Source organism: Macaca nemestrina, chromosome 15, assembly GCF_043159975.1.
Source record: "Macaca nemestrina isolate mMacNem1 chromosome 15, mMacNem.hap1, whole genome shotgun sequence".
NCBI lineage: Eukaryota > Metazoa > Chordata > Mammalia > Primates > Cercopithecidae > Macaca > Macaca nemestrina.
In genome coordinates, this window is record NC_092139.1 from 109,913,652 (window position 1) to 109,930,888 (window position 17,237).

At 45.8% G+C, this 17,237-nt stretch overlaps 1 protein-coding gene across 6 annotated transcripts in view; it reads right to left on the reverse strand.

Annotated features, from left to right (window-relative positions):
* The window catches only part of LOC105464348 (transcription factor 20), a 188,489-nt gene that overhangs the window by 42,022 nt on the left and 129,230 nt on the right, over positions 1-17,237 (reverse strand). For all 6 annotated transcript variants that reach the window (XM_011712163.2, XM_071080664.1, XM_071080663.1 and 3 more), the window contains one exon: positions 7,914-13,604. In XM_011712163.2, coding sequence (XP_011710465.1) covers positions 7,914-13,568 — 5,655 coding nt within the window. In that variant the 5' untranslated portion in view covers positions 13,569-13,604. Of the gene's footprint in view, positions 1-7,913; positions 13,605-17,237 lie in introns of those variants that run through there.

Here is a 17,237-nt window from a genome sequence, read left to right on the forward strand (position 1 = left end):
ACAGTGAAGCACAGAGGTTAAGTGACTTGAGCTACTGACCCAGCGAGGAAACAGCAAGTCCTGGAACTCATATGAAGCAGTGTGACTGTGGGGCTCTCACCCAGGCCTCCCCACTACACAGCTGTTGGGCAGAACGGCAAAAGCCAGGACCTTCTGGAACAAGTGTTTAGCTGACTGGATTTTCTCTTCTCATACGTTTTTCCAATAAATTGGACAAAACTGATCTGCAGTAGCAAGCCTTGAGGGTCTCACAAAATTGGCCTTGGCTTGGGGTGCGGAGGAGGAATCTCCATTTTTCTGAAACAGTATTGGATGAAGGAAGCCGTATCTTTTGGAAAAATCAAAGCCCCAGTGCAGGATCTGCGTGTGGCAAGGAGTTGCTTTCTGCAGAATCACACAAACTTTCCTGCATGAAGTTCAGAAGCCTTGACATAGAGCTTCTCTAACCACACACCAGCTAAGGGGCCAAGGCTGAAGCTGAGTCACCCTGCAAGTTCCCTGACAGCAGCTAAACTTCAGATTTCAACTGGTTTTCCAGCAGAGACTCAGAAAGTTGTTGAATTGAAAGGGATGCCTGCTTTCGGCCGGGCGCGGTGGCTCAAGCCTGTAATCCCAGCACTTTGGGAGGCTGAGACGGGCGGATCACGAGGTCAGGAGATCGAGACCATCCTGGCGAACACCATGAAACCCCGTCTCTACTAAAAAATACAAAAAACTAGCCGGGCGAGGTGGCGGGCGCCTGTAGTCCCAGCTACTCGGGAGGCTGAGGCAGGAGAATGGCGTAAACCTGGGAGGTGGAGCTTGCAGTGAGCTGAGATCCGGCCACTGCACTCCAGCCCGGGCTATGGAGCAAGACTCCATCTCAAAAAAAAAGGAAAGGGATGCCTGCTTTTACATGCTATTTACTGTTTGCTCTTTTAACAGATTAGCAATAACTAGTTTAACATCCCAGGGTTGAGTAATTAATATATAACAACTTGTGTGTTGTGGCTTGTTTATCAATATTCTTGTTTATGGTCCTTTGGGATTTTTTTGAATATTTTTCTCTATTTTGAGACTGGGTTAAAAGACTGGCTAATTTTCGTATTTTTGGTAGAAACAAGGTTTCTCCATGTTGCCCAGGCTGGTCTCAAACTCCTGGGCTCAAGTAATCCAAAGTGCTAGGATTACAAGCATAAGCCACCTTGCCCAGGCTTGGCATTTCCAAAGAATCGTGCACTCCTTATAAATTTTACTTTAAAATCATGTGTAATGCTCCCCACATCATCCCCCACCTCTAAAAAGAAAAAATCAATAAATAAATCATAGTAAAATTTGAGTCCTTCAATTTGTCATGATTTATTCTGTAAGGTAATATATGCAATAAAATTCAAAACTGAAAATTTCACTTGATCCTTTAGAATTTGGACAAAATCCTGAAAGAAAACCCTTTCTCTGGAAATTTAGTGTCAATGTCATCATGTAGTGATATAAAAAGATATACCACATAGTGTTAAGAAAAACAGGTAAATTAGATACAACTCTCTGCTATATACTGAAAGCTAAGGAAATAGCAAGGGGAACAGGGCGCCACCGCCTAGAGAGTGAGAAATGAAGATGGGTCCCAGCTGAAGTAACAAACAGCAAGTGCTTGCCAGAGAGAGGGGGCTGGGAGGGAGAGGAGAATGGAGAAAGGGAGCGTGGGAATGTGAGAAAGGGCAGTGTAGCAGGTGCAGAGGAGGAACAATCAGGTAGGGGTGGGGGTGAAGGTGAGATACTGGAGTTAGGAGCAGAGAATAGGAGTTGAAGGGAGCCTTCACCAGGATGGGGGCCTTGCCAGGCCCTGGAAATGACCACCTTCAAGGAACATATAGTTGAGAATTTAGAGAGCATATAGACTGATGGCTCTGTTTTATAGTTAAACTAAAGAGACTACCTTTCTGACTTGGCTGTTTTGATGTTTTAATATGTGGTTTCATTTTCATAATGCAATCTATTTTATATTTTTCAAATCATGTTTTTCATCACCACTTAAAGTAAATTTAAGAAAGATGTGAGTCTGTTAGATGTGGGAAATAAATAATTATCCATTATTTAAACTTGTATTAAAAATAAACCCCTAAATCGGCCAGGTGCGGTGGCTCACACCTGTAATCCCAGTACTTTGGGAGGCCGAGGAGGGTGGATTCCTTAAGGTCAGGAGTTCGAGGCCAGAGTGGTCAACATCGTCAAATCCCGTCTCTACTAAAAATACAAAAATTAGCTGGGTGTGGTGGCACACACCTGTAATCTCAGCTACTGGGAAGGCTGAGGCAGGAGAATCACTTGAATACGGGAGGCAGAGGTTACAGTGAGCCAAGATCACGCCACTGCACTCCAGCCTGGATGACAGAGTGAGACCCTGTCTCATAAAATAAATTTAAGAAAAACAAAAAACCCTAAATATAATCTTTAATATATTGATTCAGATGGCCGGGTGCAGTGGCTCAAGCCTGTAATTCCAGCACTTTGGGAGGCCGAGACGGGCGGATAGCAAGGTCAGGAGATCGAGACCATCCTGGCTAACACGGTAAAACCCCGTCTCTACTAAAAAAAAAAAATACAAAAAAAACTAGCCGGGCGAGGTGGCAGGCACCTGTAGTCCCAGCTACTCGGGAGGCTGAGGCAGGAGAATGGCGTAAACCCAGGAGGCGGAGCTTGCAGTGAGCTGAGATCTGGCCACTGCACTCCGGCCTGGGCAACAGAGCAAGACTCCATCTCAAAAAAAAATAAATAAAAATAAAAATAAAAATAAAAATATATTGATTCAGAAATTTAAAGAAAATTGGCCAGGCACGGCGGCTCACGCCTGTAATCCCAACACTTTGGGAGGCTGAGGCAGGCGGATCACTTGAGATCAGGAGTTCGAGATCAGCCTGCCCAACATGGTGAAACCCCATCTCTACTAAAAATACAAAAATTAGCCAGCTATGGTGGTGCATGCCTGCAGTCCCAGTTACTTGGGAGACTGAGGCAGGAGAGTCACTTGAACTCACGAGGAGGTGGCTACAGTGAGCTGAGATCGCACCACTGCACTCCAGCCTGGCAATAGAGCAAGACTCATCTCAAAATAAAAATAAAAATAGAAAATAAAAATTAACCTAAAACGAGTTAACATACACTGTCAGGTAAAAAAAAAAAAGATTAAAAATTTCCCAAGGGAGGTTAGAAAAATTTGGGAGGGGCACCTTCTATGAGAGGGGAATAAGCAAAGCCTCTCCCACTAGTAGGGCTATGCAGCCTCAAGGGATCCATGGTCACCAGATCCACCTTCTGTCACATCCCTACATGCCTTCGCATTCCTTAATGTCTCAAAGGTGATTTGTACATACCAAGTTATACCCATACCCGTTCAGAGGCAATTACCTCTGTAATATCATTCATGTCAGAGGTCATTCTGATTCTCATCCACAATTATACCAAGGCAAACAAACAGGGGTCAATGCTGGACAGAAGCAAAGGGAACTGTGCAGAAATAAATAGATTCCCAAGTCCCACACTTGTGGGAAGGGAAAAAGGAAGGAAAGTAAAGGCCATTTTAAAATATAGAAATGTTCTAGTTTTTGGCAATTTTCAGAGTAGTGTGACACAGGGAGAGGAGCAATGTCTCTTGAGGACTTCCCAATATTTTAATGTAACATCGTGCTTGTCAAAACACCTAATACACAGGCCAAAATGGATCTCTAATGAAATATACGTGGCTTTATCTTATATGATAGGATTAAGAGCATGCTCATTAAGCAAGACCAAAACTGAATACATCTATCTGCTAAAACCTAAAGATAAAACTAGACTCAAAATTATCCTGGACAATTGAAACATCATCTGTCAAATTAAATAAAAGGCAAGTTAGTGTAATTTTAATTTGTCCTTGAGTGCATTGAGAGAAGTAGAATAAAAGCTAGGTAAATAAAAGCTAGAAACGGATCTTATAGTGATAGTGGTACATCAGCTCTAAGAGACAATAAGCTTAACTTTTTTTTTTTTTTTTTTTGAGACGGAGTCTCGCTCTGTCGCCCAGGCTAGAGTGCAGTGGCACAATCTTGGCTCACTGCAACCTCTGCCTCCTAGGCTCAAGCCATTCTCCTGCCTCAGCCTCCCGAGTAGCTGGGATTACAGGTGCCCACCACCATGCCCAGCTAATTTTTGTATATTTTTAGTAGAGACGGGGTTTGACCATGTTGGCTAGGCTGATCTTGAACTCCTGACCTCAGGTGATCCACCTACCTCGGCCTCCCAAAGTGCTGGGATTACAGGTGTGAGTCATCACACCGGGCCTAAGACCTGGATTGAGACACAGGATCTAGAGATTTGCTGGGGAATATTTAGCCTGATTGTTGATTATCAATTATTGCTATAGAATGCCTAAAAGTTTACACATAAAAACTGTGCTATGTTAATAACAGTAAATGTTGAAATAACGAAAACACTGTCAGATGGTCACATACACATATGCACATCAAAAAGCAATAAAAAGGCTGGGCGCAGTGACCCACACCTATAATCCCAACACTTTAGGAGGTCAAGGCGGGTGGATGATCTGAGGTCAGGAGTTTCAGACCAGCCTGGCCAACACGGTGAAACTCCGAAACAAAGTGAGATTCTGTCTCAAAACACAAACAACAACAAAAAACCCACCAAATACTGTGACTTTCCAAGGAAAGTTGGGAAGCAAGAACTCAACTTTGGCAAGAGGATGATTAACGGATTATTTTGAGGGCTCAACTTTGACTAAAGAATTTTGTACTTTAGGGTCTTAAATATTACACCCTTCTAGGATCTTTGCATTTTAAAATGTCATTGCGTATAAACTTCTTAGGGGAAGTAAATCATCTACCTCAAACTTGGAGTTTCACAGTGACGTTAATTATTAACAGTGACGTTAATGGAGAGAGGGAAGGAGGGAAAAATAAAAGACCATAATTAGGGGATTAGGGGACATAAGAAGAAAGGGCAAGCTCCTTGCATGACTGAATTAAAATGTTCTAATTTCAAATATATATTTCACATTCAATATAATTTTTACTATAGTCTAGGGGAACCTCCTTTTTGCCAGAAGGTTAAAAATAATATGGTAGACTATGAAACATACAGTTGTACATCCATTTGATCCCTTCCCACAAAAAAGTGGATAAACTTGCAAGATAAACTCATGACAGCATGAGCAATGGGAAACTGGAAATAGGAGATGAAGTGAGTAACAGTAATTCTGTGCACTGAAAGGAAGCAGACAGTAATGATGACAGTGGAGGAGCCATTAGAAAGCCCGCCACTTTACAGCACAGAGCTTGGGGAGGCCTCAGTAAGTGGGGGTGCAACATGGGGCTGAAAAATAGAGCATTAGCCCAAAGTTTCTAAGCGGAGTTAGATCCTTAATTCAACCAGGTAACTGTCCTCATCTACTAAAAACAGGTGGGAGACTGTCAAAGTCCACACACTGAATGGTAAGCCCATATCCCCACCCACACAACCCTACATCCCCTTCTCCACTTGGCTTTTAGGATGCTGGCAGCCAGGCTTGCACCTCTAGACAGGAAATCTCAAGATTTTTCTCTGGAACAAAACAAAAAAAAATTTTTTTTTTTCCTCTGGGAAAACTCAACTCAGAGAAAAGACCTATATGCTGGCTGCCTGCCTTATTATTCTACGGAGAGGACTACAGGCTAGCAAGCCTGGCCCATACTGTAACACAGAGCTTCAAGCCATTTTTTAAAATGTCTCTTTCTCTCTTAAAAATATAAACCAAGGCCGGACGTGGTGGCTTAAGCCTGTAATCCCAGCACTTTGGGAGGCCGAGATGGGCAGATCACCTAAGGTCAGGAGTTCGAGACCAGCCTGACCAACACGGAGAAACCCTGTCTCTACTAAAAATACAAAATTAGCTGCACATGGTGGCGCATGCCTGTAATCCCAGCTACTCGGGAGGCTGAGGCAGAAGAATAGCTTGCACCTGGGAGGTGGAGGTTGCAGTGAGCTGTGAGCCATTGCATTCCAGCCTGGGCAACAAGAGCGAAACTCCGTCTCAAAAAAGAAAAAAAAAGAAAAACAAACAAACAAACAAAATATATATCAAGACATCTGAAGAACCTCTAATAAGAAAGGAGAAAATAGGAAACAGACAAAGATTTTTAAGAATTACAATACAGGCCAAGAGTGGTGGCTCACGCCTATAATTCCAGCACTTTGGAAGGCTGAGGTGGGAGGATTGCTTAAGCTCAGGAGGTGAGACCAGCCTGCCCGGGCAACAAAGTAAAATGCTGTCTCTACAAAAAGTAAAAAACTTTGCCAGGTGTACTGGCATGCACCTGTGGTCCAGCTACATGGAAGGATCCCTTGAGCCCAGTGGTTGGAGGCCGCAGTGAGCCATGATCACATCACTGCACTCCAGCCTGGGTAAGGGCGTGAAACTGTCTGAAACAAAAACAAAAAACACACTATAATGTATTCAAAAAGTAAGAGAAATGATTACAGCCATCAACTAGGCTCTGTTCTTTAAAAGTCAGTACATTCAGAGAAAAAAAAAAAAGCTCTTCAAAATATCAGGAAAAAAGTAAGTAAATAAAAGACTAGAAGGCTGGACGCTGTGGCTTGTGGCACATGCCTATACTCCTGGCACTTTGGAAGGCCAAAGTGGAAGGATTGCTTGAGTACAGCAGTTTGAGACACTCTGGGCAACACAGTGAGACCCTGTCTCTGCAAAAAATATAAATATTAGCTGGGCATGGTGGCACACGCCTTTAGTCCCAGGTACCAGGGAGCCTGAGTTCGAGAATGCAGTGAGCTGTGAACGCACCACTGCATTCCAGCCTGAGTGACAAAAAAACAAAACAAAACAAAAATATTAGATGATAAAGTTGAAGAAAGTACGGAGAAATCACAACAAAAAGATAATGAGATAAAACAGAGGAGAAAAGATAAAAACAGAGGATCAATCCAGGAGGTAAAATGCCTTATATTAACAGGAATTATAAAAAGAGAGAGCAGAGAAAATGGAAGGACATTTTCAAAGAACTACCACATGACAAATTTCCTGAACTGAAAGACATCAGCGTACATAAGATCTCATAGAGTAACCAACATAATCAATGAGGAGACCTAGTCAAGACCTATCATTTTGATATCTCAAGACCCTAGGGAAAAGGAGAAGATCCTCAAACTTTCCAGGAGAAAAACAGAACACGTACGAGGGATGAAAAAATTAGAATGGCAGTCTTCTCATCTGCAGCACTGGAAGGTAGAGGACAAACCAGGAACAATGACTGCAAGTCAGTAAGAGAAAAATCACTTCCAATCTAGAATTCCACACCTAGCCAATTCTCAATTAAGCATGAGGCTAGGATAAAGTCATGCTCAAATATACAGGATCTCAACATTTTTGCATTTCCACGCACCCCTTGTCACAAAACTACTAAAGGATGATGCACACCCTTAAACGAAGGCCCACTTTAAGAACCATGAAGACATGGGATTCAGGAAACAGAACATTCAATAGAGGAGAGAAAGAAATGAAGATGATGATCTGCCCCAGGATAATAGTTATGAAGCCAACCCAAAGAATAAATATCCCAATTGGAAAGTGTGGGTTAGAAAAGATGTGGTCCAACAAAATAAAAAGCAAATGAACACATGAGTTAGTAATCCTAGAGAAATTAAATGTTTTAGAAGGAAATATAATCATAGTATGCTTCATAAGTTATACATTTCAAAAAATGAAAAATGATTTTAGAAGTCTACACAAATCTTCCAAATTACCTATTTCGTTTTCTGTCCATCATGTGGGGATAGGCGCTTTAACGAGGAAGAATAATCACGTGACATGTAAGAACAAAAACATGGGAAAAGAGGAACCAAATGAAATAAAAATCCCAAGCTGGCAAGAGATTTCTTATACTCACCATCTCTCTGGCTATTTCCAGCGCTTCCTGCAGGCCATAGAGCCTGCCACAAACCAGGTAGATTCCATTGGCCCAGAGAATACAACCCTCATGGACCCAAAATTCATTGCTGTCAAGAGGTAGTTCAGGGATTTGTAACTCCAGCTCAGGGCCACCTTCTGAAGTGGTGGGCACGGAAGGCTTCGAGTCCAAAACAGTCTTTTCACTGCTGCCCTCGGTGGCTGCTTTTTTACAAGGGAGCCCCCTGGACAGGGACCGAGGACCTCCACCACAGTCTTCCGAGCGGTGGCGCCGCTTAAACCTGGGGTGTGCGGCCAGGCTCCTCTGCTCCTTCTGCTGCTGCTGCTGCTCTTCCTCCTCCTCAGTGTCCGTCTTGGAACCATTAGAAGCACTTTTGTGCCGTACCTTAACTTTGCTCTGCATTTCTGTGGCCCTCTTAGGAGGCGGATTCTTCGGGAGAGTGGCTGCATAATCTTGGGGATAAAAAGGTCCAAAGAGGTCACCCATGTTCCGGTAACTGGCCCACTTGCCACACAGACAGCAAACCAGGTGCCCCATAACCGAAGACTCTGTCACAACAGGTCCCTGAAGCATAAAGGACGAGGCCGGGAGCGCCTTGCTTTCAGTGCTGCTAGGTGGAGGGGTCAGTGACCTCTGACCCTTCCTGCCCCTCACCAATTTGGTCTGTTCTTCTTCTTCAGCATTGATGATTGTACAAACGGCTCCAAGTTCACACTTATTGACTACATGGATGTAAGGGTAAAAAGACTTGTTCTTGGCGTCAGTTTTATCCAGTGGCTGGGTGGCATACTTTAGTTTGATCTCAGGTTCTTGGGGTTCCACAATGGGAACTGCTTGTTTGGTTTTTCGCTTCCTTGGCTGGGCCCCAGGCTTCCTTCTCTCCCTCCTTTGCCTCTGTTTTTTTGGCTTTGGCTCTCCATCTGCAGAACCTTCTGGTATCTGTGGGGGCTGAGGAGGTGGAGGCGGTGGCTGCTGCTGTTTCTTTTGCTTATTCACACTACCAATGGGTCTCCCCTTCTTTTTTCCTGATGGGAAATATCCCTTTGGAGGGAAACCTTCTTGCTTGGGTGAAATCGTCACTGTATCGTTCTCTTTCTCTTCAGCCTTGGGGTTTGCCTCAGGGGCCAATATGCCCGCTGGAGGTACATTCTTTGAGTCTGGAAACATTAAAGGTGCTGTTCCACCCAGGGAACCATCTGGTCTCCCTTGGTTACTACCAGGCTTCTGTGAGGTTGTGGATGTCATGGCACCAGGGGGTTCCTTTCCGGCAGTAACTGTTTCTGCATGTGTCTCTGTCTTCACTTTGTCATCCCCGCTGCCACGCCACTCTTCTGAAGACCTTGGAAGAGGTTTCTCAATGTGCAACTCCTGGTTTGCTGGACTGACTAGGTCAGAAGCCACCTCACCTTTTCTCTTCTCTATGTCAGCATCCTGAACAGCAACACTCCCACCTTCAGAAGGACCACTCTTCAAAGACAGTATATCATCAAGCGTAACCGTGTCTCCCCCAGCCTCCGCACTGTTCGAGGACGCACTCCTCCTAATATTTGGGGATGTAATCTTCTGAACTATAGCTTCCAATTTCAACCCCCGTCCTTTCCGTGGGGGCAGTATTTTGGTCTTAGCAGGGCTTGTGAGGGTAACAGCAGGGCAGTTTCTATTATCTGGACTTGGAAGGTCCTTGGAGGAATCTCTCTTAGGGATAGACTTGATATCCTGACTGTGAGAAAGATGGGCATAGGAATTGAATGCTTTATCAGCGCCTTCTTTTGATGGGTGAAGGAGGCGACCTTTATCTTCAGTGCTACTGTTCTTTACATCTTGTGACTGTCTCTTACTGGGAATGGGAGAGATAAAAGAACGAACACGCCTCCTCATGATTAAGGGGTTTTGAGAAGAATGATCCTCCTGGCCTGGAAGTCTTAGCATAACATTACTAGGTTTGGATGACTGTGTAGCCTCAGCTAGTCCATGTCCATCAGTCTCATGGGGTGGTCCATACCTTTTTTGACTGGCCATTCCTGGAGGACCGCTGCTTTTGGCTGGAGAAGTTTGCCGAGAAAGATCCCAACAGGATTCTTGTAACTTCTGAGAGCCATGCTTTAATTCCATGCCCTTGTTAGGCAGACCATCACTAGACATTAGGCAGCGCCCAGCCTCCTGAGCGCTTGGGTCATGGTAAGTCCCTACCGGTGGGCCATACATCATACCATCTTTGTCATTTTTCAAAGGGCTCCGTACTCTGTCAAGAAACTGCTGCTGCCTTGGACTCTTCCGTGGCCCCTCCTGCCTGTGCTGTGCTGCAGCAATCACTCCCTGAGCAGAACTGCTGCTCCAGTCTTTATACTCCTCTGGTTGCTGTTGGTACATCTGTCTCTTATAATGCAGCTGAGAATTCAAACCTGCATTAGGGTCCCCATAAGCATGAGCCCGAGTATTTGTGTGATAAGCAGAGGCCAGGGTTTCTGAGTTGGGAGAAAAGGGAGCATGTAAAGAACTCCGGTTGGCCCTCTCTGAAAAGGTCATGTGTGGATTCATGTGATGAGGGTCTCCCCCTGGGCCTCTGCTCCGCCCAGGAGACATCTTCAGTTTTTCTGCAAAGTCATGATATTGAGAAGGGGACCGACCCCTCATGCCCTCCCGACCACCAACTCTGCCAGGGACCCGCCGCATTGGCGTGGGTCTGCTGTCTTGAGGGCCGTAGTCTGAAAGGGAATCATGGGTTGCTGCTCCAGGGCTGGCATTGCTGCGGTAAGACTCATGCTTGATGCTAGAAGGATGGCAGTGGTCTCCAGATTTCTTGTTATTGAAACTAGCTTGGGATTTAGACTGTTCAAAGTCTTCCTCTTTTATCTGCCCGCTCTGGGATTTCAGCTTGGTTTCCATGGACACTAAACCACCAGGAAGAATGACCGACTGACTTAGAGTTGGATTGAGACGGTCATTCCTCCCAATTCTGGTGTCGGCACTCATGTGTCCCAGTGAGTGAGCCCCGGGGTCCCTGACAATCTGTCTTAGTGGAGAAATATCACAGATCACTGATCTTCTTTCAGAGAGGGAACCCCCAGGCTCATGGGCTGATGACTGAGGCTCTATTTCAAACTTTCTGGGAATTGGATAGTCAGTCAAATTGATCTGTTTCATTTCAGGAGCTGTGCTGCTTGATTTCCTTTCCCAGGGGCCCCAGTGGGGATTTTCTAATAGAGACCCAATGCTTTTGTTCAGAAGGCCCCTGCTAGCTAATTCATTGGTTTGACTAACCAAGACATTGGGCCTTGTGGTTCCTTCTAGGCTACCAGCCATCCCCTGGTGCTCCTGAGTACTCCTAGAATATCTCCTGTCAGGGTGGTGGTGGTAACCCTGAAGCACTTCCTGCAGGAGGCTTGGGAATTTTTCATTTCTACCCTTTCGTTCCCCATGGCCAGTGAAATCCCCCTTTTCTTGCCCTGTAGGATACTGAGGAAAGCCACTGACATTTCGTGGCACAGCTGACCCGAAACTATCTTTGTAAGTATAGCGCAGACTTCCAGGAGATTTGCTAGGTTCAGTTCTGCTTGTAAAACCAGGGCCCACTGCAGAGTGGCCACTCTGGCCATTTCCTTCTCCATTATGGTTGGAATTGTTATCGCCATTCTTGTTTCCTTTGCTCCCTCCTCCTCCTGGAAGCTCTGGCTGGGGAAGTGATGCATGACTCGTTTCCTTTGCCCCACCATTGCTTGGTGGCCTTTGAGTCGCTGCAGGATCATCCTCTTGGGAGCCTTTATCTTGCCCACCAGGCTTTTCTACCCGACTTGTCATGGCTTCCCGGGAGACAATCACCCCAACTGTCTTCTCATTAACCTTTGGGTTCCCGTCGGACAATGGCATGTCCTTAGCGCCTGGTGAGGTGGTCTCTTCTCTTGCGGCAGGACTAGCATTTAGTCTGGCGGGTTCATTCTGAGCACCTTGTGCCGGTGAGGAGCCAGCTTTCTCAGAGGCTCCGCCCTTGTAGGTGGTGTCAGAGCTGGTGCTCTGACCACTTAGCTGCCGCACCCTCTCACCTTGATCCTCTGAACTGCTGGAGCAGCCTCCATCTAAAGACTCTGCCATAGGGGACTTCAGCTGTTCCTCAGGTTGTGAGGAGCCTTCAGAGTTTGTGCAGCTATCTGCTTTCTTGGAAGATGAGGGCCTCTTGGAGGTCTTCTTCTGAGGAGTCAGGGCATCAGAAAGTAACATGTGCTGGACAGTGTTAGGAAGATTGGCCACTTGAGTACTCAGAGCACTCAAACTACTCAACCCAGGATCTGTCAGTCGCTTTTCTGGTACCCCTTCTAGTCCAAACCCTTTGAAGCCTGCGGCATGAGAATTAGGACTGGGCATCATTGATGGAGTTGGACTGAGTTGAGGCATCAACTGTAAAATTCTGTTTCTGGAACCCATAGGCACACTGCCTTGCCCACACTGGAGATTCTCCCCAGTCTGCATGAGAGGAGATGGGGTAGAACTACAGCTTGGAGACTGAACCACAGAGGCAGCTGGGGAAGGGTTAGAAATGGGGCTGAAGTTCTGGTGAAACTGCATGGGGGACCTCACAGGAACCTCAGGTTGGTTGTACTGCCCCACCTGGCTTTGCAGGGGCAGCTTGGTGGCAGTGTTGGTATACTGCATCACATGCTGAGGAGGGTGTTGTTGTTGCTGCGGCTGCTGCTGCTGCTGCTGCCCCTGTTGGGTCCCTTGTGGAATCTTTGCCTGTTCAAAATTCTTCATAGATTGAGGCTGATAGCTGTAATTGGATTGTGTTCCATAAGCCTGTGCATTTGAACCCACACTGTGTCCTTCATACTGAGATCCAGCATTCACACTGTAACTGCCATCATAGCTCTGTCCAGACTGGCTAAAACGCTGTGGTGAAGGGAAGGAGGAGGAGGAGGAGGAGGAAGCAGAAGACTGATAGTGTTGGCCAAACTGACCCACTCTTAACTGGTAACCAGCAGCAGAGGATGGCAGAGTTGAGGGCCGCTGCATTGGCTGTAGATGGGATGAGCTGGATGCTGGTTGGCCAGTGGCCTGTGGCAGGGGCTGATGGGACTGGTAAAGCTGTTGTCTCAACTGCTGGACTTGCTGCTGCTGCTGCTGGCTGGAAGCCTGCTGTTGGTACTGAGCACTCCCTGGAGAGAAAGGCCCTGTGTAATCCTGCTGATAATGCGACACACTGCCAAGGCCAGAGTGCTGTGCTTGAAACTGGCCCACATGACTCTCACTCCCATACTGATTGCCAAAGCTGCTCCCCTGGGGGGGTCCATAGCTCTGCACAGGCCCAGAAGGCCTTCGCTGAGGAGGCTGTGGGGTTCCTGTAGTCACAGGGTCTTTGTTGCCTGCCATGTAGTAAAAATCTCCAGCCTCTTTCCTGAAACCCTGGTAACCTTGATGGCCAGAGGTCTCGCTAGCCATTGCTGCCGCAGCAGCTGCTGCTCCTCGTCGTCCACCACCACTGCCACTGCCACTGCCACCACTACTGCCACCTGCACCTCCAAAATTCTGGAACATCTGGGCCTGACGAGGGCTGAACTCTTCTATCCGGGATGAACCGTGTACCTCCTGTGGGTAGCTTTGCTGGTTTCCGTGGTAACTGCTTTGCTCCCGAAAGGACTGCATACTGTTCAGCAGCACAGCAGCAGGCCAACAGCCCTCCTAGAAATAGAAGAAAAGAAAGAAAAACATTAGACACGCGTCTCCTCGGTACAAATCAAGTCTAGATGATGGAGGGGATAAGATGATTCAGATATCCAGATGAAGCTGACTGGTTTGAATTACTTTTTCTTTTTGAGACAGTCTCGTTCCGTCACCAAGGCTGGAGTGCAATGGCACAATCTCGGCTCACTGCAACCTCTACCTGCAGGGTTCAAGCAATTCTCCTACCTCAGCCTCCCGAGTAGCTGGGACTACAGGCACGTGGCCACGATGCCTGACTAATGTTTTGTATTTTTAGTAGAGACAGGGTTTCACCATGCTGGCCAGGCTGGTCTTGAACTCCTGATCTCGTGATTCACCCGCCTTGGCCTCCCAAAGTGCTGGGATTAGAGGCATGAGCCACCGAGCCTGATCTTGAATTTCATCTTTTATATTTTACCCTATTCCCTTCTGAAAATGCACATATGCAGAGAAATGGCCTAAAGAGTGAGACAAGAATCTGTAGTACAATGAAAAACAGCATGCTGAGTGCATAAAACCCAACATAGCAAAAACATGTATGTCTCATATATCTAATAATGCCTTCATTATTAGACAAATGAGCCCCCAAACTCAACCAGATTAAAATATGGGGCTGTGTTATTACTGTCAATGAAAAACAGCAGTTTTTCAACGAGTCTTCCAGTTATTGGGGGGGGAGAGTGGGTACAGGGTAAAAAAAAAACAAATTTTTTTTTATTTTTATTTTTTAGACAAGGTCTCACTCTGTTGCTCAGGCTGGAGTGTGCAGGGGCACAGTCATAGTTCACTGCAGCATCAAACACCTGGCCTCAAACGATCCTCCTGCCTCGGCCTCCCAAAGTTTTGGGATTACAGGCATAAGCCACTACTTTTATTTCTCTGCTTTCATGTATTAGGGTGATCACTGAACTGCGGGTTTTAACACTGGCTGCTGATCGCCACTCCCCAACACTGAGAAACAGAACTGGCCAGATAAATGCAGCCAATTCCTTCTGTCCAAGTGCACATTTTTGAAGGTTTACTGTAATTGCCAACTACCTGTGATGACTGGTGACTCCAGGACACTCAGCCCATATGGGTTCCACACAAACTTTGAAGTCATCCTCTTCTTGGCATAAGATTGCGTCTAAGGCACCCCTCTCTCTCCAGCACTCTCCTTCAGTTCCCAGGTACAAAGGGCTAGACTTAAGCCAGTGAATATCAGTGACTATTCTTCCAGATTATTTTGGGGGGTTTTCAAGAAGTTTCAGCACCTTTACCCACCATGTGGTATTTTTATTTGCCAATTTTTAAACTCACAGTTACTACTGGCCATTACTATGAAAGAAGAATTAGAAGCAATCATCTTGGAGGACAGCAAAAAACAGAGAGGAAAGCAGGAATTCATCAAGCCTAGGACCCAGACTCTTTCCACCAAAGTTATCTGACTGAGTCACCGCTTTGTATTACCTTTTATGATCCCTCTTAAAACAATCAATCAAGCTGATTTTACCCCCCTTTTTCCTGGGCCTGTCTCCTCAGAGTTAGAGATGAATGGGACAAGGCCAAATTGCTCCAAATGACTTTAGAACCAATTTAAAAAAACAAGTTCCGAAACACATATGAGGTAAAGTGAGGTACTAATAGACAGTTTAGTTTAGTTACAATGGTTTATGAAGCTAGTTTCCCTGAAGGGGAGCTGAAAGTGAAGTTGCCTGCACGAAAGTCAACAATCCTTTTAAAGGTAAGTCAGACTCATCCTCTCCAATCCCTGAAGTGGTTCCCACCTCATTCTTGGGGAAACTGGTCTCAAAGGCCACGGCTCCCATCCCATCACCTCTCTGACCTCCTCCCCTACCACTTCTCTGCTCTAGCCCCACAGTCTCCTTGTTCCTGGAACGGGCCTACCGCATATCTACATAGGAACTCTGTTCTCACCTGCACATTCTTCTCCCAAAGCCAGACAGCTTGCTCTCCCTTCCAGTCTTTGGGCAAGTATCACTCATTCCCTGGTCATTCTAGTAAAAACAGCTAGCTCCACATCTTTTCCCTGGCTGTAACTCCCTCCCCTGTTTTATCTCTTGCCTGGCCCCGTACTTACTCCAAACAAGACACATATATGCTACTTGTTTACTGTCTGTCTCTCCCCTGACTAAAATGTAAACTCCATAAAGGGCAGAGACTGCCTGTTCCTCGTTGTAATCTTCACGTCATCACATGGGAGGCTGTGTGAATGATTAAACGGTGTAAGAACTAGGTCTTAGAGAACTAGGCTAGAACTCACATATTCAGAGATGGTGCTGTGGGAGTGACATGACAGAATTGTATAAAGTGAAAATAGAATATGATCAACCTAAAAGGAGAGTTGGAGGATGCTGGAGGCCTTGCCTGTAAAATCCCATGGGTCCAGTTCTAAGGGAAAGACCCAGCTTGAGTCCACACGAGAACTGTTAAGACTTCAGAAAGTAGGCTGGGCACGGTGGCTCAAGCCTGTAATCCCAGCACTTTGGGAGGCCGAGACGGGCGGATCATGAGGTCAGGAGATCGAGACCATCCTGGCTAACACAGTGAAACCCCGTCTCTATTATGAAATACAAAAAAAAAAAAAAAAACTAGCCGGGCGAGGTGGCGGGCGCCTGTAGTCCCAGCTACTCGGGAGGCTGAGGCAGGAGAATGGCGTGAACCCGGGAGGCGGAGCTTGCAGTGAGCTGAGATCCGGCCACTGCACTCCAGCCTGGGTGACAGAGCGAGACTCCGTCTCAAAAAAAAAAAAAAAAAAAAAAAAGACTTCAGAAAGTAAATATGGATTAGAGCAGAAAATGGCCAGTAACCCCAAATTCTAAAACCTTGACCCACATCTTGAAATATCGTTAAGTCTAAAACAGCTAGACAAGGGTCTACCTCCTTAAGTTTGATTATATAGTCATGTGACCCAAAACCATCATTAAATATTCCTGTAAAATAATGTCAGAATCTAAAGGAAACAACTTCTCATCCTATTCAAAATGCCTCTGTTGCTTTGTTCCAATGAATCTGCAGGGCAGTAGGTAATAGCTATTCAAACGGTGATGATGATGCTTGACACTGTTCCAGCACTTCACATACACTAACTCATTTAATCCTCACAACACTAGCATGCTCGTTTTACAGATGGGGAAACAGAAGCAGAGTTCACAAAGCTCCTAGGCAGCAGGGCCGGGGGCAAGCCATGTTCTTAACATTACACTGCCCAGCGGGTCTTCCACACGGTCAGTAAAAGATGCCAGTTGTCCTGTCAGGTCGGCCTTCGAAAGTGGGTAGTCACCCACAATAAATCTGTCCCTTCACTGCCGCCCTCTCACAAGGACCTCCATACTGTTCCAGCTGGCTCTTTACCTCCCCCATCATTCTCAGAACTATCAAGAGCAATTCTGTCTACACGAGTATTAATTTTTTCTGCTTGTGATGTGCTCCTGCTCTACTCAGTGCCAGTGGCCTTCTCTAGATAAAACAAGGCTGAATGGGGGCTAAATTGAACAAAAACATTAAAGCTAGCAGTTTAAACTAATGAAAAGTTTTCTCAAGAGATATTCTCTATAAAAAACTATGTTACATGTTGTTTAATTAATCCTTCTGGAAATAAAATCAGGCTTC